This window comes from Natrix helvetica (assembly GCF_964273705.1).
Source record: "Natrix helvetica genome assembly, chromosome: 2".
Lineage (NCBI taxonomy): Eukaryota > Metazoa > Chordata > Lepidosauria > Squamata > Natricidae > Natrix > Natrix helvetica.
Window position 1 is genome coordinate 83,032,899 of NC_138552.1, and position 18,989 is coordinate 83,051,887.

The window sequence follows — 18,989 nt, forward strand, 5'->3', positions numbered from 1 at the left end:
ATGGGAGGATGACTTCTTGCTACAATTGCAAAGGAGGATTGCTGAGTTGATTTTTTTAAACTACTTTATGGAAACTTTGGACGTTGCTTTCTGATCTCCTGTGAAGGCGGAGCCAAGATGGCCAACTTCCTCCTCCTTCTTGCACTTATGAATGAATTTCCCTTTTGAAAGGTAATTTCTGGCTTTGTACTATATCACACCCTAGAGATCTCCAGGAGCCTCTTCTCGCACGTATCTCCCTTGGATTTGGAACATTGATTTATATCACCTGGCTTGGAGCTGTATAGAGACCTACGCTCTCCTCTGGACTTGCTTGTCTTGTGACTTCTCCCAGTTGTGTCTTTCCACAGACGCCATTTCTCTGTGCAGACTTATAGCTATCTCTGAACCTAATATGGGTCCTAAAAAATTACCGCCTGGTAAGCCGTCTTTGGCCCCAACATCATCTACGTCCAGCCCGATTACCCAAAAGACACCATTGGCTTCATTTTTACAACCTAAAGTGACTGAAGAAAGCTCAAAGGAACTATCAGTTGAGCAAATGTTTCAAACTCTCTTAAAGGGACAGGACGAATTGAAAAAACAACTGGCAGACTTAAATGATCAGCTCAGAGAAACGCAACAACAAACAACACAAAATAAACAGAGAATAGGGGTGCTGGAGGAGGGTGCGACTGGGCTGAGGGAAGAGGTTAAGGTAATTCAGAAGGGGAATGTAGAATTTGAAAACCATATGATAAAGGTGGAATTTGAGAGAATGTCTTTTTTTCTTAGATTCTAAAACCTGCCAGAAACAGAGAATGAAAATCTCAAGGAGATTATGACCACAATTTTAGCAGAATATATTAAAAGAGACAAACAACAGCTATGGTGGGATATTGATTTGATCTATAGGATTAATTCAGCATACGCTAGAACACACAACGTGCCAAGGGAAGTACATGTTAAATTTCTTAGAAAGACCACAAGAGATGAGATCTTAGGAGCTCAAAGGGTGGGACCACTAAAATATAAAGACAAAGAAATAACCATTCTTAAACAGATTCCAAAGAAAGTAAGAGATAAGAGGAAGAAATACTCCTCTTTAGCAAATAAATTATATAACAATGGAATCTGGTTTAAATGGTTGTTGCCAGAAGGAATGCTAATTTTCTGGGAGGGCAGTAGAATTAGAATTAACACAGTTGTGGAGGCTGAGGCCTTTATTAAAAAAATAGTGCCCTCCTAGATCAAACGGGACAGTACACAAGATGTGAAGGAGGGAGGGGCCGCAGCTCTGCCAGCAGACAGGGGGGAGGACGCAACACTCAGATCACAAAAATGAGTTGAAACCTTTTTGCAATTGTTGTTATAATGTAACTCTCGGAAGTGATACAAAAGATGATTGAATATATTGATGATTGAATGTAAAAACAAAAGCTGCCAATGTTTATTCAAATTTTGATGTTTTTTTCTTTTCTTTTTGGTTAAAGTTGTGAGATTCGGGGGGATTTCTACCTCCCGCATGATGTAGCTGTCAAAATTTTTCTACACCTATTTACCTTTTCCCCTAAAACATTTGTAAAAAACCAATAAAAATTTACAATAAAAAAAAAATTCCCAGTATATTTTGAAGCATACTTCTCATAGGATACATCCTACATAGGAATAATCTGTTCAATCAAGTTACATCATCTTAGCCCAGAATTTTTGTTTGTTTGTTACTGTAATAGAATATGTGGATGATTTTAGGGAACGAAGGGAAAAGATGACAAGAGAGAGAAGAGACTCTAAGATCTTAGTTGTCAGAGAGAACAACTTGGGAAGGATCCACCCTAATTGATCAGACAGTTAAAAGTGATGGCAGGAAGGTTGTACTATCTGCTTTGCAAGATTCTGTTAATGTAGCCTTATGATAAAGTAGAATTAGCTCATCTAGTCTTGTTTCCTGTCTGGTTTAACTGGGAAGGCTGACAGTTAGGGTGGCCAATGGCTTTTTTATAATTGCGTATTCATCAGTTATAGAAGGAAACATTGTGTCATCTAATGGAAGCTAGAATGCATGTCTTTTCTGTGGCAGGCCCTCCCCTATGCAACATCTTGCCCCCTGATATTCAGCAGACCTCCATCCTTCTGTAAGGCCTTAAAGACCTGGCTTTTCCCCCAAAATGTTTGGAGTTTAGATGGCCTGTTAGCACGGATTGGTACTAGGTTTTTGTTATTTTTAATATTTTATGTTTTAACTGGTTGTGCATTATAGTTTTTAAAATGATTTTATGTGGGTTTTTTAAAATCTTCAACTGGAAGTCACCCAGAGTTGGCTAAAAGATGGATGGCTATATAAATATTTGGAACAAACAAGCATATAAATACAATATTGCTCTTTAAAATCATTTGTATCAATTTTTAATCATTTTTACATAGTTTTTACATACATTATATTGCCAAAAGTATTCGCTCACCCATCCAAATAATCAGAATCAGGTGTTCTAATCACTTTCATGGCCACAGATGTATAAAATTAAGTATCTAGGCATGCAGACTGTTTTTACAAACATTTGTGAAAGAGTGGGTCGTTCTCAGGAGCTCAGTGAATTCCAGTGTGGAACTGTGATAGGATGCCACCTGTGCAACAAATCCAGTCGTGAAATTCCTCGCTCCTAAATATTCCACAGTCAACTGTCAGCTGTATTATAAGAACGTGGAAGTGTTTGGGAACGACTCAGCCACGAAGTGGTAGGCCACGTAAACTGACTGAGCGGGGTTAGTGGATGCTGAGGCGCATAGTGCAAAGAGGTTGCCAACTTTCTGCAGAGTCAATCACTACAGACCTCCAAACGTCATGTGGCCTTCAGATTAGCTCAAGAACAGTGTGCAGAGAGCTTCATGGAACGGGTTTCCATGGCCGAGCAGCTGCATCCAAGCCATACATCACCAAGTGCAATGCAAAGCGTCGGATGCAGTGGTGTAAAGCACACCACCATTGGACTCTAGAGCAGTGGAGACCTACGTTCCCTCTAAGGTGCGCGGCTGCGCTAGCGCGCAGGTGGCAAAAAAACACCGCGCAGCAGTTTTCAACTGCCGCGCAGTGATTTCTATTGCCACAGGCTTTGGAAGCTGGGGAGGTCCTTTGCAGGCAGCTAGAACGGGCCGCATGCAAAGGACTTCCCCAGACTTGCTTTGAGGAGCATGGGGCGACTGAGGCTAGTTGTGAAGCCCCAAAGCCCCCACCGCCACCGGAAGAACTGCTGCCACCACCTCCTCCTCCTCCTCTAACAGGCAGCACTGCCGGATTTGCCGCCCGGCGCTGCGGCTGAGATGAAGCCGGCAAAGCTCCAGCCGGCATCTCCGCGCGTGGCAGCGGCGCCTCCCCTCTGCTCGGAGCACCTGAGCTCAGCGCTGGGTTACCCCTGCCTGCCCCCTCCTCCTCCTCCGCCGTGCTTTTGAAGAGCCATGAGGCTGCGGGAGACAGTAGGAAGGCGGGGAGGGAGCAGGGGGAAAAAAAGCCTCATGGTTCTTCAAAAGCACGGAGGAGGAGGAGCGGGCACGGGTTACCCAGCGCTGAGCTCAGGAGCAAATCTGGTGGTGCTGTTGGAGGAGGAGGAGGTAGCAGCAGTTATTCTGCTGGCAACTCGTCGGCAACTTCAGCAGCAGCCCTGCCCACAATGAAGAAAGCAGAGATGGAGCAGATCCACGCAGATGACGTCGCTGCAACATGACTGGAGGAGGAATTCTGGGAGTTGAAGTCCACAAGTGTTAAAGCTGTCAGGTTTGAAGAGCTCTGCATTTTTTTCTAGGGGTGGAAGGGTCTTGTAACTTGACAGCTTTAAGACTTCCATGCTTCAAATGCCAGAGTTCCTGAGCCAACAGGACTGGAGGAGAAATTCTGGGAGTTGAAGTCCACAAATCTTAAAGCTGTCAGGTTTGAAGACCCCTGGGGGTTTTTTTCCCTAAAGGGTTAGGGGTGCAAGGGTCTTGTAACTTGACAGCTTTAAGAGTTGCGTGCTTCAAATGCCAGAGTTTCTGAGCCAACATTTTGGTTGCTAAGCAGGAGCGTTGTTAAGTGATACTGATATTATATAACACTTTGAATTAAGCGGGTACCTTGAAGAAACATAACTTTGAGTTTCAAATCATACTGATTTCGTTGTTGTCTTAGGTGACATCTGTGAAAAAAATTCGGGTGCTCAGGCATGAAAATGTGCCGCTCAAACACTATACTTTTCTGCTCACATCGGAAAAAAAAATAGAGGGAACATTGGTGGAGACGCGTTCTCTGGAGTGATGAATCGTGCTTCTCCATCTGGCAATCTGATGGACGAGTCTGGGTTTGGCAGTTGCCAGGAGAACAGTACTTGTCTGACTGCATTGTGCCAAGTGTAAAGTTTGGTGGAGGGGGGATTATGGTGTGGGGTTGTTTTTCAGAAGCTGGCCTTGGCCCCTTAGTTCCAGTGAAAGGAGCTCTGAATGCTTCAGCATACCAAGACATTTTGGATAATTCCATGCTCCCAACTTTGTGGGATCAGTTTGGAGCTGGCCCCTTCCTCTTCCAACATGACTGTGCACCAGTGCACAAAGCAAGGTCCATAAAGACATGGATGACAGAGTCTGGTGTGGATGAACTTGACTGGCCTGCACAGAGTCCTGACCTCAACCCGATAGACCACCTTTGGGATGAATTAGAGCGGAGACTGAGAGCCAGGCCTTCTCGTCCAACATCAGTGTGTGACCTCACAAGTGCGCTTCTGGAAGAATGGTCAAAAATCCCATAAACACACTCCTAAACCTTGTGGACAGCCTTCCCAGAAGAGTTGAAGCTGTTATAGCTGCAAAGGGTGGACCGACGTCATATTGAACCCTATGGATTAGGAATGGGATGTCACTTACAGTAAATTCATATGCGAGTAAAGGCAGATGAGCGAATACTTTTGGCAATATAGTGTATCTACCAAGCATGATAGAATGTCTCTTCATGTTGTTCACATTTCCAACATACACTTGAAGTGCCTTCATATATTCTAGATAATTTCTCTGGCCAAAACACAACATTTTATAAGAATTCTTTTTGAGATCATAGCATAGCGTAGTATTAATTTTCAGCCCTTTTAAAGACATTTTTTCACATATTATAACCAAAATTCTTATCCCACTTTCTCATACATCTTTTAACCTGTTTTCCTTGTTTCAAAATTCAATAAAACTTTATACATTTTAGCAGATGCAGGTTCATCATCAGTGCACAATTGCACTTCAAATTCTGCTTTCTCTCCTACATACCATAAGTTGTTTTGTCCATTTTGAGTCTTCCTGATAACTGTAAATGGGAAAGCTATTCAGAATGATATCTTTCTGCTATTAATTGCTGTCCTAATTTGCTTTTAAATTCCCCTTGATAGATTTCCAATAATTCCTGGTACATCTGTTTGTCAGCAGTTTCCTCTGTTATGATATCCTTCTTGAACTGAGATCCATTAAGTTTTTTTCAGATATAACTTGGACTTATATGTATCTATTCCATGTTCTCAATATGTCATGTCTATTAAAATTATTTTTAAAGTCCAGATTAAATTTAACTTTTTATACAATGCATATCCATATCCAAACCTTGTAATTCTAAGCGTCTCTCCTTACCTTTAGATATTTAGCAATAGCATAACAATAGCATTTGGACTTATGTACCTCTTCATAGTGCTTTACAGCCCTTTCTAAGTAGTTTACAGAGTCAACATGTTTCCCCCAACAGTCTGGGTCCTCTTTTTACTGACTTCAGAAAGATGGAAGGCTGAGACCTTGAGCTGGTGAGAATTGGACTGCTGGCAGTGGGAATGCAGAATTAGCTTGCAATGCTGCATTCTTACCACTGTGCCATCATGGCTATTTTAAAGTTATCATCTATCTATCTATCTATCTATCTATCTATCTATCTATCTATCTATCTATCTATCTATCTATCTATCTATCTATCTATCATCATCTATCTATCTATCTACTTTATATGGACAGCCATCTCAACAAATACATTATCCTGTACACCTTAACCATATCCATATCCTCCGTCAAGGTTATTTGTTTGTTTGTTTGCTTGTTTTTTGGGATAAATGTTTTACACTTTTTACATGAGCAAAGTGTTTATGTCTGATGTTTTGGTTGCATTCTTTTTTATTTTTTCCATGAGTGTTACACCATTTTCAGAGATGATGATTAGAATTTTATATAGTACTCCAAATGTAGACGTAGTGTAGATTTTTGTGATATTATTGGAAGTTGTATTTTCTGTTTCATAAAGTTGTTCAATATTAAATCAGAAATGCTCCCCACATCGGAAAAAAAACTATTTGATAATAAAATAAGTATATGGTATAATATAAGGTGCTATAAATATATTGTTTCCGGTGTTAGGCCTGTAGTTATGTTCCTTTTAGGATCTTTGGCCTGCCACACTTTCTATTATTTCATTATGCTGTTTCATTAGTGTAGTAGTTGGGAGGGGGAAATAGAAAGGAGTAGATTTGTGGAATGTGGTGTTGTCATTCTTTCTAGAAGCCCAAGGTCATCTTTTGTCTCTGCACCTCGACACCTGACCAGAAGCAGCTGGGTGGAGATGCCAGCATGGCCGAAGAAGATTGGACCATGTGATGGATTTATGGGTGTGGGGATAAGATCATAAACTTTCAACTGGGTGGAATCCCAGGAAAATCAGAGTTGGAATTCCACAGATGTGCTAAGATGTCTGACTTATTAAATTGGAACTTTAAGGAAAGTTTTGCCTTGGACTCTGATTTAATTCTGCATGATACTTGGAACGCTGACATTATTCCAACTCTCTCTTTAAAATAAAACGCCAGCACTCCCCCTCACACGGGGGGGCTGGTGAGGAGGTGCTGAATTCCCAACGTTGACCGGGTCAGCGTAAAATATCAGCGAACAATTATGAAAAAGTTTTTTGAGATAAGAAGCTGAGATGAGACACTTCTCTGCAAATCTTCAAAGGTGAAGGAATTCCTGTTTAAGATTCATAGCATCTGGAGGAATGCAAGGGGGGAAAGATTCTGCACACAGCTGGAAACAACAAGATGTTTGGAATCCCAGACCAACTTCTTCAGCCAAACGTGAGTCAATCCCCCCCCCCCTTCACTAATAAATGCTGCAATGGACTGGAGGACTGGAGTGGAGATAATTACTCCTTCCAAACAGCGATAAATGAAATGACTTATTACCTTGCAACTGAGTTGAAGATAGATTCCCTATCAAAATGGGAAATTCAACCCAGACAGCAAGAAGGGATTTGGCCAGCATCTTTCACTTGCCAGCCACTGCAAATTGGGCTGCAGCTTGTGAATGAAGCACCACCAAATTGGGCTTTCTTCCCAGGACATGGATGGAAAAGATTCCAGTGGGCAAATCTGTGGCTATCAGCATGGGAAAATCATCCAAGCCAGCAGAGAGCACCTACTTAGCCCATAACTCCTCCAAGCCAGCAGAGGGGTCCTTGGCACATAAAAGCCCCTAGCCAGCCATCGTTGGTTGAACTGCAACCTGTGAATCAGGCAACCCCGGGATAGATATTAACCCCAGGTCATGGATGGAGGGGATGCCAATGGGCACCTGCCCTCCCTCAGCAGATGGCACCATGGCAGAAAACTGGGCAGTGGCCAACCGAGGGATTGACCTCCCCACCGGTTCCAGTCTCCCCTGCAATGCTCCAACAGGTTCTTACCCCACCTTCCTACAGAGAAGCAATCTCCACAATGGAAGAAGGGATTACCAAAGGGAGGGCTGCAGGATGGATGGCGGGACAATGTGCACCTGCAATGCCCCAACAGGTTCTTAACCCACCTTCTTACAGAGAAAGGTTCTCAACAATGGAAGAAGGGTTTACCAAGGGGGAAGCTGCAAGACGGATAGCAGTCCAATGTGATGAGGCGGTTCCTAAGTTTAGAGATGTAACTAGGTTCCTTTCCTCGTGGAAGCCAATAAAATGCCACCATTGCTGTCAACTTGGCCACAAAGCGTCAGAGTACTTGGCTCCAGCCCCAATGCCACAAAGTGTGCACCAACTGCCACGGCGGTAAAGAGAAGGCCCCAGATGCCAGCAGAGAAGAGTCATCTGGGCCACCAACCTCTGGAAGAGGACACACTAAAGAAAGGATGGGAGAATACGAAGAAGGCTCTAGCAGTTGTGGCAGAAGCCTACAAGAAGCAAGCTGATAAACATCGCTCACTCCAACTCCCCTTTCGTGGGGGGGGGGGGGAGTTTTTGTATCTACCAAATACATGAGATTAAGAATGCCTATTAAGGAATTTGGTCCAAAATTTCTAGGTCCATTCTCAATAGTGAAGATAATTAACCCAGTTACAATTCGACTCAGTCTACCCAGAAATCTAGGGAAAATTGACCCAGAATTTCATTGTAGCTCGTTGAAACCAGTAATTGGGTCTAACATAAAAGCATCCACCCAAGCTTTTTCTCCTCCTGAAGTGATAGAAGGGGAAACACAATCTGAGGTGGAAAAAATTGTAGATTCCAGGCTGAATAGGGGCCGCTTACAGTACTTAGTGCATTGGAAGGGTTACCTTTGTCTGAAGCTACTTGGGTGAAAAGGTGGAACCTAAAAGTGGAGAAGTTAGTAAAACAATTCCATGAGAAGTTTCCTGATAAGCGAAAGGGTCCCCCTGGGGGAGGGGGAGAGGTGGTTGATTTTTGTTATGTAAACTTTTATGTTATTCTCTTTACAGAAAACATTTTTCTTCTGAGGAGAGGCCGCCTGTCAGGCCTGTAGTTATGTTCCTTTTAGGATCTTTGGCCTGCCACACTTTCTATTATTTCATTATGCTGTTTCATTAGTGTAGTAGTTGGGAGGGGGAAATAGAAAGAAGTAGATTTGTGGAATGTGTTGTTGTCATTCTTTCTAGAAGCTCAAGGTCATCTTTTGTCTCCGCACCTCGACACCTGACCGGAAGCAGCTGGGTGGAGATGTCAGCGTGGCCGAAGAAGATTGGACCATGTGATGGATTTATGGGTGTGGGGATAAGATCATGAACTTTCAACTGGGTGGAATCCCAGGAAAATCAGAGTTGGAATTCCACAGATATGCTAAGATGTCTGACTTATTAAATTGGAACTTTAAGGAAAGTTTTGCCTTGGACTCTGATTTAATTCTGCATGATACTTGGAACGCTGACATCCGGTTTAATAATGAATTCTTAAAAGTCTTCATTCATTTCCCAGATTTCAAGTGCCATTTTAGGATTTCAGGATTTTTTGTGTATGTTAATGCATGCTGTATATTCTTGAATGTTGCACAAATCCAAATTTCTGCTTTGCATACAAAATCCGTTGTGCAGTTCTTTAAGTCCTAGCCAAGCAGTTTTTGAAACTTTTGAAGAAGTCCTTTTGTTATTACAGACTGAATTCTTTGAATTATAATTTAGGCGTAATAAATTGTATTTGATAATTGGTCATAAATAAGAAATTCAACAATAGCAAATTGTCATTTTAAGATCTTAAGATTGACTGAGTCGTTTGTTTTGGTGTAACACAGATTCAAGAAAATGATGAGCTGAGACAAGCCCATGAAAAACGTAAGAAACGTCTGCAGATGTTACAGATCAATTACAGGGCAGTTATAAATCAATTAAAGGAATTGGAGGAAGATTATGGCAAGTAAGTTGCACAATTCACTGGAATGATTATATATATTAAATTCAAATATGACTGATACATTTTGATGAAACGGTTAAACTGAGGAAGGAACCATTTCCTGTTACTTAATTTCATCGAGAAAAACAAATGTTGTATGAGAAGTGTAATTGCTATTGTTCTCATCTTGCCTTATGATTTATATTGCTTTCATTTTGTGTGTTTTTTGCAGCTGCTTTTCACATTTTCTGCATGTGATGAAAATAAATAGGAAGGAGCAATAAACTATCATTGTACTTATCTTATATTATAACCAAGAAAGAAACCAGAAATTCCTTTAACCTATGGGACAATTTGTTAGTCTGCTCCCAAATGACCTTATAGTTACCATGCCTGCAGAATTGAGTTTACTTTTTTTAAGCATGAATATAAAATTGACCCAAATAACAATTATGGTGACATTATTATTTTGTCCAATAATTTTTCAAGCTCAATACATATTTTCCCCAGAAGGCAGATACTCTACCTACCCTGTAAAGGAAGACTCTTGTAAAGGAGTCCTGTAAAGGAAGACTCTTGTAAAGGAAGACTCTTCTGTAAAAGAAGACTCCTGTAAAGGACACCTGTAAAGGAAGACTCTTCCCCAGAAGGCAGATACTCTACATACCCTCTAAAAAGGAAGACTCTTGTACAGTAGCAATCCATATCAATATCTTGATTATGACTTTGTGGACCAATCTTTTGAGGGATCCATTCCTTACCACCCCAATAGGATAATCTTTATTTCTATTTAGAGACACTCCCTAAAATATTCTACAAGTTTTAGGACAGAATCTACCACTTACAGTCTTGTTCTCTGTTTGCTTGGGTTCTTTCTGACACTGGAGATTTAGCGTCTATGAATGTTTCTATTTCTGCTTCTTGGATTGTCACTCTCCTCCCTTATCTACAAGTCTTGTCGTGGTACATTGCAAGATTGCAATCCAAATAATCCAGTCCAGATTGGATGCTTTATCATGGTCTAGTACATGGGGGTCAAATATTTTGGTTTTCCTGGACCACATTGACTGAAGAGGAATTGCCTCGGACCACATCTAAAATATATAATATAGCTAATGTATATAAATCTCATAATAACATTACAGGTTCACAATCTTGCCACATTGCCAGTTCTCTATGATTATGTTTGGGCTGTGGGTGGGACAGGCCTGGTCTGGTGCATTATATTACATCAACTCATTGAGAAATATTTATAATTTGGCTAAATATATATTTTTACACTGCCTTTTTAGACTTAAGGGCAGGCTTCGATTCATGTCTCATGAAAGATTCTGGAGAAAATTAGCTGACACTACTATTGATTGACATATACCTAAACTAATTATAGTGTTACATTACATCTAAATCAAGAGTATCCAGTTAGGTGACCTACATGGACATAGGTCTACTTGTTAACGTACCCCACTATGGTTGATTTTATATTAATGACACGACTGAGATTTTTGGCAAGTCAAAATCCATCTCTTATACACAGCTCCATTTGTATTTTGATTTACACTGACAGTGTAAATTTAAAAGGTTGCAAAATTCTTACCAATAATCATGGCTTTTAGAAACCCCATATCATTAACTATTTTGGTTTTAAATGCAATATAATTTTTATATTTTTAAATGTACTATAATTGCACTTTGCTTTCATGATTGGTCTAGAATAATAAATGAATAATAAATATAATGAAGCATTGTTTTCATTTTATAATCTTTTAAAAAACAATTTAAAGATTAAAAATTAATACAAAATAATAAAATAAGGAAGAAAAGAGAACCAAACAAAGCAAAAAAGTGCAAGAAAAGAAATAAAGGATGCAAAAAAGTGGCTTTCAATATTCTTTGCAGAAGTTGTAAATACAGTTATATTTTAACCTCTCTCTAAGGTTACATCATGATAATATGCCAAAAATCCGTTCATTTTTTTTGGAGTTTTTATGCAAAAACTCCATAAAAGATTTCCATTTACTAATAAATAGAATACAATAGAATACAATTTACTCTAATCAAAAAAGTTAGTTTATCCATCTGAGCAAGATCTATAAATTTCACCATGCTTACATAGAGTTGGATCTTTCCATGTACATGTAACAATTTTGTTGCAGTAATTAAGGATCCCTTCCAGCAATTTTGCTATTGACCAAAATGGTAGCTAAGTGAGAGAGAGAGAAAGGGGGGGGGGGAATGCAAAGATTGTTGGTTGCTTCTATCTCATTCCGACAAAATTCTTTCTTATGAGGTCCTATTCCTGACCTGGTTTTCCCCATTAATTACCGTAGTTGATTAGAAACTTCCAGCTAGCTACCAGAACCTGACCAGACAATCATTTTCACACTGAAGGCTTTTGTTTTCAGGTGCACAAAATTTGATCATAAACGACATAAAGCACGTTGGTTGGAAAATGATTTTTTTTATTCCCATCATATTTGTGAATGGTCACTAACAGAAGAAATTGTTAAACAATTTCTGCATGCTACTGAACAGCACTTAAAACAATTGAACTATTCTCAGGCAGAAAACTGGTACTAAGGAGATGTACTTGATCTTATGTAATTTTACATTAAGAATTCTGTAGCCTTGATAGAACTGACTGAAAGATAAAACTTTGTTCAATGCCATCCAAAGAATTTCATATTTGAACAGAGATTTTAATTAGTTATACAATTAGAATGCCCTGTTATGACGTATTGAAGTGTGTCAACCAGATAGTGTTAAATATCATAATTAAAACAAATAATTGATGCATGATTGTTAAATATCTGTTTTCATAAAGTTGGGTGCCAATATGCTAGCTTTAAAATTCAGAGTTGTGGTAGTAGCACTTGTTTTTTTTCAAGCAAATCTTTGCATTTGCTTCCCATGTACAGTTCGTTGTTTTTAGGTAGTAAAAGTGTTCCAAGTAAACACACAGTAATTGTGTTCCAAGTAATGATTGCAGAGCTATTCCATCTGCTTACTATACTTTATGGATACTACATTATTTTTTTCTTATTGTCAACTAGTTTGAATTTGTCTATTTTTAGAGGAAATTGTTAAGGAACTTCACTATGAGTTCCTTCAGTCAATTCTATTGTCAAATTTCTGTTAGATTGACTCATTCAGTGTGATCCAAATTCTAAGCATGTGAGCCATTAATACCAAAACTTTTTTTTTAATTATTGATTTCCAATATCTCTGGCCGTTGCTGCTACTACAATTTTCTTTATCCAAATAATTTCTACCTTGTTTTCAGAGTTGTCTGTAACTATTCTATTTGGCTTTCCAAGTAGCGGTCTTTTAAATCATTCAGATTTTACCATTTCACTGATTTTCTCAACTTTTAGATTTGAAGCTCAATAGGTATTTGTCCATTTTTTAAAATTTTGTAGAAAATTCACTTTCTTTACTTGCATTTTTCTAATAACCATCTTCTTCCTCCACTTTGTTTCTCTGTTTTTAATATAGGATTCTAAAGTATTCTGCTATACGACAAGTTTACATTCTTTGTTCAGGAGTTTGCTTCTGTTAAAGAATTGTTAGTAACCATAATACTAAACCTTTCCCTAAGACAAAATGACATCTTTATCTTTATGTGTCTCATTTAATTAAATGAGAGAGATTGCACTATTATCAGAAACACATTGAGTCTCAAGTGTGGCACCCCATCTCCAATTTATCATCTTTAAGATGTATTTACTTAGAACAACATTTAGGAGACCTTCAATAATTTCACTAAATGTAGCTGAAGCTACATTTGTAATGGATCAAGTGCTGAAGCTTTGCTTTTTTTTAAACTTGGCATTTAAAAGTGATTTATTTCACAGAAAATTGCTTTCTTAAATTTACAGGCCTGGAAAAAATAAGAATGGAAAAGAGCGTTCAGATCCTCAGCATCTGCGTCAAGAAAATTCTGATGCAGTATGGAATGAACTGGCATACTTTAAAAAAGAACACAAGAAGCTGTTGATTGAAAAGTGAGTCTTTTTATTTTATTTTAAAATACATATCCATTTAGAAATGTGGGGTTGATATGCTTATCTTCTCCTTGTAGAGTCCTGAGGACCAAACAGAGAATTCCTTTCAAATACCCAAAATTAAATCATCTTTCTCTACCAGAAACAGGGAAGCAAAACATTAGCCTCGTCTTAACTCCCCCTCCCTCCCTCCGTATCCCACCCTTAAATCAGTGACAATAAGTTTGCTAGCACTAAATGAAACAGTATTGCATGAGCTAGGGATTGTGTTAATTAATGTGGCTCTCATCTGTTGGAGGTGTCGCTCTTCATTAGCCTGTATTTTACACACTGCCGTGCTTCATTTTTGGAATGAGGTGGTAAGGGGATAACCTAGCCAGCCATCCTTGTTTGATCTCCTTGATACATACGCAATGCAGAATGCCTCAGCTCTCTTGGTTCCTTGCCCTGTCCTACTAATCCCAGATGAGCTCATTATGGTGTAGCCTTGCTGCTACTCTTGGAGCCAGAGCTGTCCAAGCTAATTACTGGTAGCAGCAAAGCCGCCTGTTAAGGGTCTGGAGTAGATCTGCTAACATGGGCCTTCAGAGTGACCTGCAAAAAGCACGGGGGAGTTGCTCTCTTTCTTGCTGTGCACAGCCTGTCCTTCGGGTTTAGTGCTGATCCCTTTCACAGCTCTTTTAGCTGCGGTAAGGGTAAAACTTGGTGAAGGAATTCTTACTTTAGAAAACATCCAGTTTGCTTCTTTGATCTTATAATTCATAGATGATTATATTCACCCTGGTAAAGTAAGAAGTTTCCCTTTCATACAAGACAAAAGGAAGTTGGTTGGCATTGCATAATTAGCCTTTTAATGATGTTTTAAAATGTCCTTTGTCAAGTTGATTTTGTAATTTAGCGATGAGTACGCTTGAAACGCGGAACAGTTTTCTGTTCTTTTGAGACATCCGTGTAATGCTCAGGCTTGTGCCTGCATTTTTAAAGCAATCAATATTAGCACAAGGGTGGAATTTTAAAGATTACTATTCATTTGGCTGTTAGAACTACCATAATAAAATCAATTTCATAACATCATATGGTTTATTTTTGTGTCAATTATGACAATGAAGAACTTTGTTGGAAAATATGGTGTTTTCCAGAATTGTGACCATGAATCTCAGAATTCCCAATAAGCATAACAAAGCTGTCTTGGGAATTTTGAAAGTTGGTCTTGATATCTGGAGAGGATCATATTGGTATATCTAATTTTCAACAATATTGGAGATCCTTTCTAGGGAAAAGTATGGTGCATTTTCAAACTTCTGAAATTATTTTTATTCAATAAATAAATAATAATTTTGAGCACAAAATCATGATATGGAATAGTCTATGTGGATAGTCAATTCTGGCAATATGTTTTGTACAGTGCATTATTCTGATATATTTTTTGAGATCATGTTCAGAAACAAAGCGCTGTTGAACAATGGAGGATTGATTGAAACCTTGATGTTGTTGGAAAAAGCACAAGGAGATTTATAATGAAAACTGCTGAATTATTATTTCTATTAATATAAGAAGGTGAAATCACACTTGCCAGTTTTTTGGCTTGTGTTGGCCGTCATTTGCACAGAATTCTTTCCAAAAATGTAAGATGTCATAATGTATTGGCATATTAATGTAGTCTTCGACTTATGACATAATTGAGGCAGTATATGCTGAACTCCTTTGGAGAAGGAAAGGAGAAGTATTGAAAAGTCTTGCTTTGCTCTATTAGATGGTTACAGTATTTAGTCACCAGACATACATCTTAGGCACCGAGGAAAGATCATGACCTTGGTTTTGGAATAATTATATACATATTTTTACAAATGTTCTAGTGAATCATTTTGACCATTGTGTTATGTCATTGCTTATAATCAGTTTGTTTGATCCTCTTGTACGAGCTGAAAAAAATATCTTTTTGGTTCTTCTGCTACTTAGCGTAATCTATACTTTGAATCATTTGATGATTTTTCAATTCTGGCCTTGACTGCATTCGTTTGAACAACTTGCTTTTGAGTAACCAAAATGAAATCTTCAGCTTTTTTTTTAAATATTTCATTTCTAAGCCATTCCCCACCACCACCACCAAAAAAGGCACCAAGTCTTATTTTGGGGGGGATGTCTTCCACTGACTCACCTCACCTCACTTGCATGCATCGCCCCCGCCCTCCTTTTCGCTGTCAGACACCTTCAGGAACTTCTTCTGCGACCGACAAGGCCAGCAAGGCTTTCCTGAAGGACTCTGCAGCCGATAACAGAGCTCTGCAGGTGTCGGGATGTGTGATGCCTGGCTGCAACGGTCTGAAGGTAAGTAGTGAGGCAACTTCACCTCCCTCCCCACCCTAGCTTAATTTTTACCCATACACCTGGAATGGGTGGGGTCTTAATTAGGGCTTACTTGGGGGGGTATGGCTTATATTGGGTGCACATGTAAATATCAATTTAGGACTTATTTTTGGCATAGGTCTTTTTTTCGGGGAAACATGGTAGTTTCTAGATCAGCACCTTAACCACTACACTAAACTAGCTTCAATAACAGTAGCAGAAATTAAATTAGCCATTTATTCAGTTTTTTTTCTTTAACTGCACTGCATTAATCTAAAATAAATTCCTAATCTGTAAAATGGACACTGCTCAGATTTTTAATTTATTTCCATTTAAAACAACTATCAACAATTACAATGTTCGTTTCAAGTTTGGGCTGCAAAAATTCAGATGATAGTGTTTGGATGATAGGGAAGGCTAAGAGTTACTCGTTCTTTTTGATGCATCCACAATATTTGCTGTCTGACTTTTTGCAGGCCAGATCTGGTAACATACTAGAAAGATTATAAATTATTATATTTTCCATGAAGATTTTGAACAATCAGTGGTCACTACTGAAAAAAGTAGTGACTAAATTTTTTGATGATGCTTTGGAAATTTCAATAGCGCCTGCTAATGCTCTATCTCAGACGTATTTGGTCCAACTTGAACTTTGATCACTATTTTGAATGAAAAAGTTGCATGGTTCTAATATCTAATAAGTTTTTTCAAATATTTTTACCCATCAGTCATGGGTAAAAAAAACCTAAATGCACTGAACCTAAATTTAGGATTTCTTCTGAACTGCATTTTAACTATGGAATAAATTATCTTAAAAATTTGAGTAATGGACCAATGTCTACACTGAAAAAGAATGTTGGTTACATCTAAATGGGATTTTATGCATGCTTACTTCAGGCACCAGAAGTCTGGTAAATAAAGTCCATTAAATCAGGAGTATATTGTACTCTTACTGTATTAATAAACAATTCCTTCTTTGCCATTGGATCACATAATTTTTAGCATCATTTTTGCCTTTTTATTACATATCTATAGCAGATTTTAGACTCTAAAACAGCAATTGACACTGTGTGTGTGCGCGCGCACATGTAATTCTGAGAACAGTATCTTAGATGCTTATTTGTGTTTCAGAACTACTATCTTCAGTATTGCATCAATTAGAAATACATTTTGCAGTGTGCAGAATCCCTTCAAAACTGAAATTGCCATATCTTTGGCATCTATATTCTGAAATAAGTATTAGTCTGTACTGTATTGTGCCTATTTTGAGAAGTGCTAAGGCCAGGGTGCATTCTTAATAAACCACTGTGTACTTATATCCTTTTTTGTAGTTACTGAGCCCTTTAAAAAGGTATGTGGGTCTAATTCCCAATCCAGGGAAGATTGGCTATAAAACAAATGCCTTTTATGATCGCTCAATATCATATTTCAAGATGCTATGTCCCAACATGGAGGAAGATGAAGTTTATTTTCTTTCAATAAACACACCAAAAAGTTCACATTCATAGTTCTGATTCTAAACAGATTTTTCTGTGAAATTGAAATTTAATCTCTTTCCCATGCCCTCTCCCTATTTACCTATCTGACTTGGCTTTATAATGCTCATGAAATTTATATAATAAATTCCATAGTTAATTAAAAATACTGGAAAGAGCACCATTTTTTTGTGCATGTGCCTGTACGTAAAAAGAGAGAGAAAGAGAGCATCTTCTTAATAGATTGTTATTTGAGGTCATAAATGCAAATAATATGACCATTATAATGTTTTCATATGATGAATCATGCTTATATGCCCAGTTATCCTCTTTCTTAAGGCCATTTTCATACGTTGTACCTGCATTCATTTGTATCTATCATGGAACAAGGAGAAAATCAATTAACATGTGATGTAATAAAAATGATGTTAAGTAACAAGATCCAAGAAATGTAAATTGTAAAAAAGTGATCGGTTTCGTTTATGAGGCATCTTTCTTTCCTTGGGAAGGACAGGGGAGATCAGTTTACCAAATGAGAAGAGACAAACTATTCCTTAATCATTTCTCTTCAACCATATCATGTTTCTCCCAATCACTGCTCCAAGAATACAGAGGGGAAAAATGTGAGCATTATTATTAAATAATTATATCAACTCCACTTTCAGAATTAAAATTCTGCCAAAATCCTCTCTGTTGCTAGCTGCTGCTTTCATTTATCTCAAGGCGTACATACGCCCCTTTACTTAAGCATGATTTTGAAGGAAAGCTGCTAAGATGAGCTTGGAATTTTAATTGGGAGGAAAATGCAGTGTGGAAAGGGAACTTTTCTTTTATTACATCTTCTAGCTGATGCTCAATATGAAATATGTTTGGGGCTGGAGAAGAAAAACTGTGGTTGCTCTGTTTGATTTTGTAATTTTGTTGTGCTTTTCGATTCGCCAAACGTTCTTGTGGGTGTGGTGTGTATTAGATGTGTTATGAAAGAGTTTATATACAAATGAGGAAATTGTTATCTAAATGCAAAATAGCCTACAGAGATTACAAAAGATAGGTAAGATATTAATGTTTAAATAATTCTAACTACCATTAAACAGTAAGAGATTTTGAGTTATTGTATGCCTACTTCTTAGTCTTAAGTGGACTAAGGTATGATGCAGTGTAACCCTTTTCTCAAAGGATTGAGTAATATTTTTCACATAGAATTTGTGGTTGTGAGGACTTACTAATATAATTTATTAATAATTCACTCAAAGGGGACTTAGTTGGAATGTTAAAGCAACAGTAAAATGTAAACTCCGCTTCTGTGCTTTAGTTTTGATTAGTATCCACTGAGGCTTGATTCAAATATTATCTGTGCAATATTGGAGACGTTTAAAGGTAGTTTGGAGCTACATTGCTCTGACATCAGGTGAGCAGCTTGCTCTAAGAATGATTGCTTTCCATACTGCCATCATCGTACAGTATGCAGAGAATAGTGTATTTCAATAGGCTTTTAAAAGGTAATACAATCAAAGTCCAGATATGTTTCATGCAGATTTAAGTTTTTCT

General features: G+C 38.3%; 1 protein-coding gene across 1 annotated transcript in view; it reads left to right on the plus strand.

Annotated features, from left to right (window-relative positions):
• The window catches only part of CNTLN (centlein), a 216,945-nt gene that overhangs the window by 110,037 nt on the left and 87,919 nt on the right, over positions 1 to 18,989 (plus strand). Inside the window, exons 10-11 of the mRNA XM_081940175.1 lie at positions 9,522 to 9,643; positions 13,495 to 13,620. Coding sequence (XP_081796301.1) covers positions 9,522 to 9,643; positions 13,495 to 13,620 — 248 coding nt within the window. The remainder of the gene's footprint in view (positions 1 to 9,521; positions 9,644 to 13,494; positions 13,621 to 18,989) is intronic.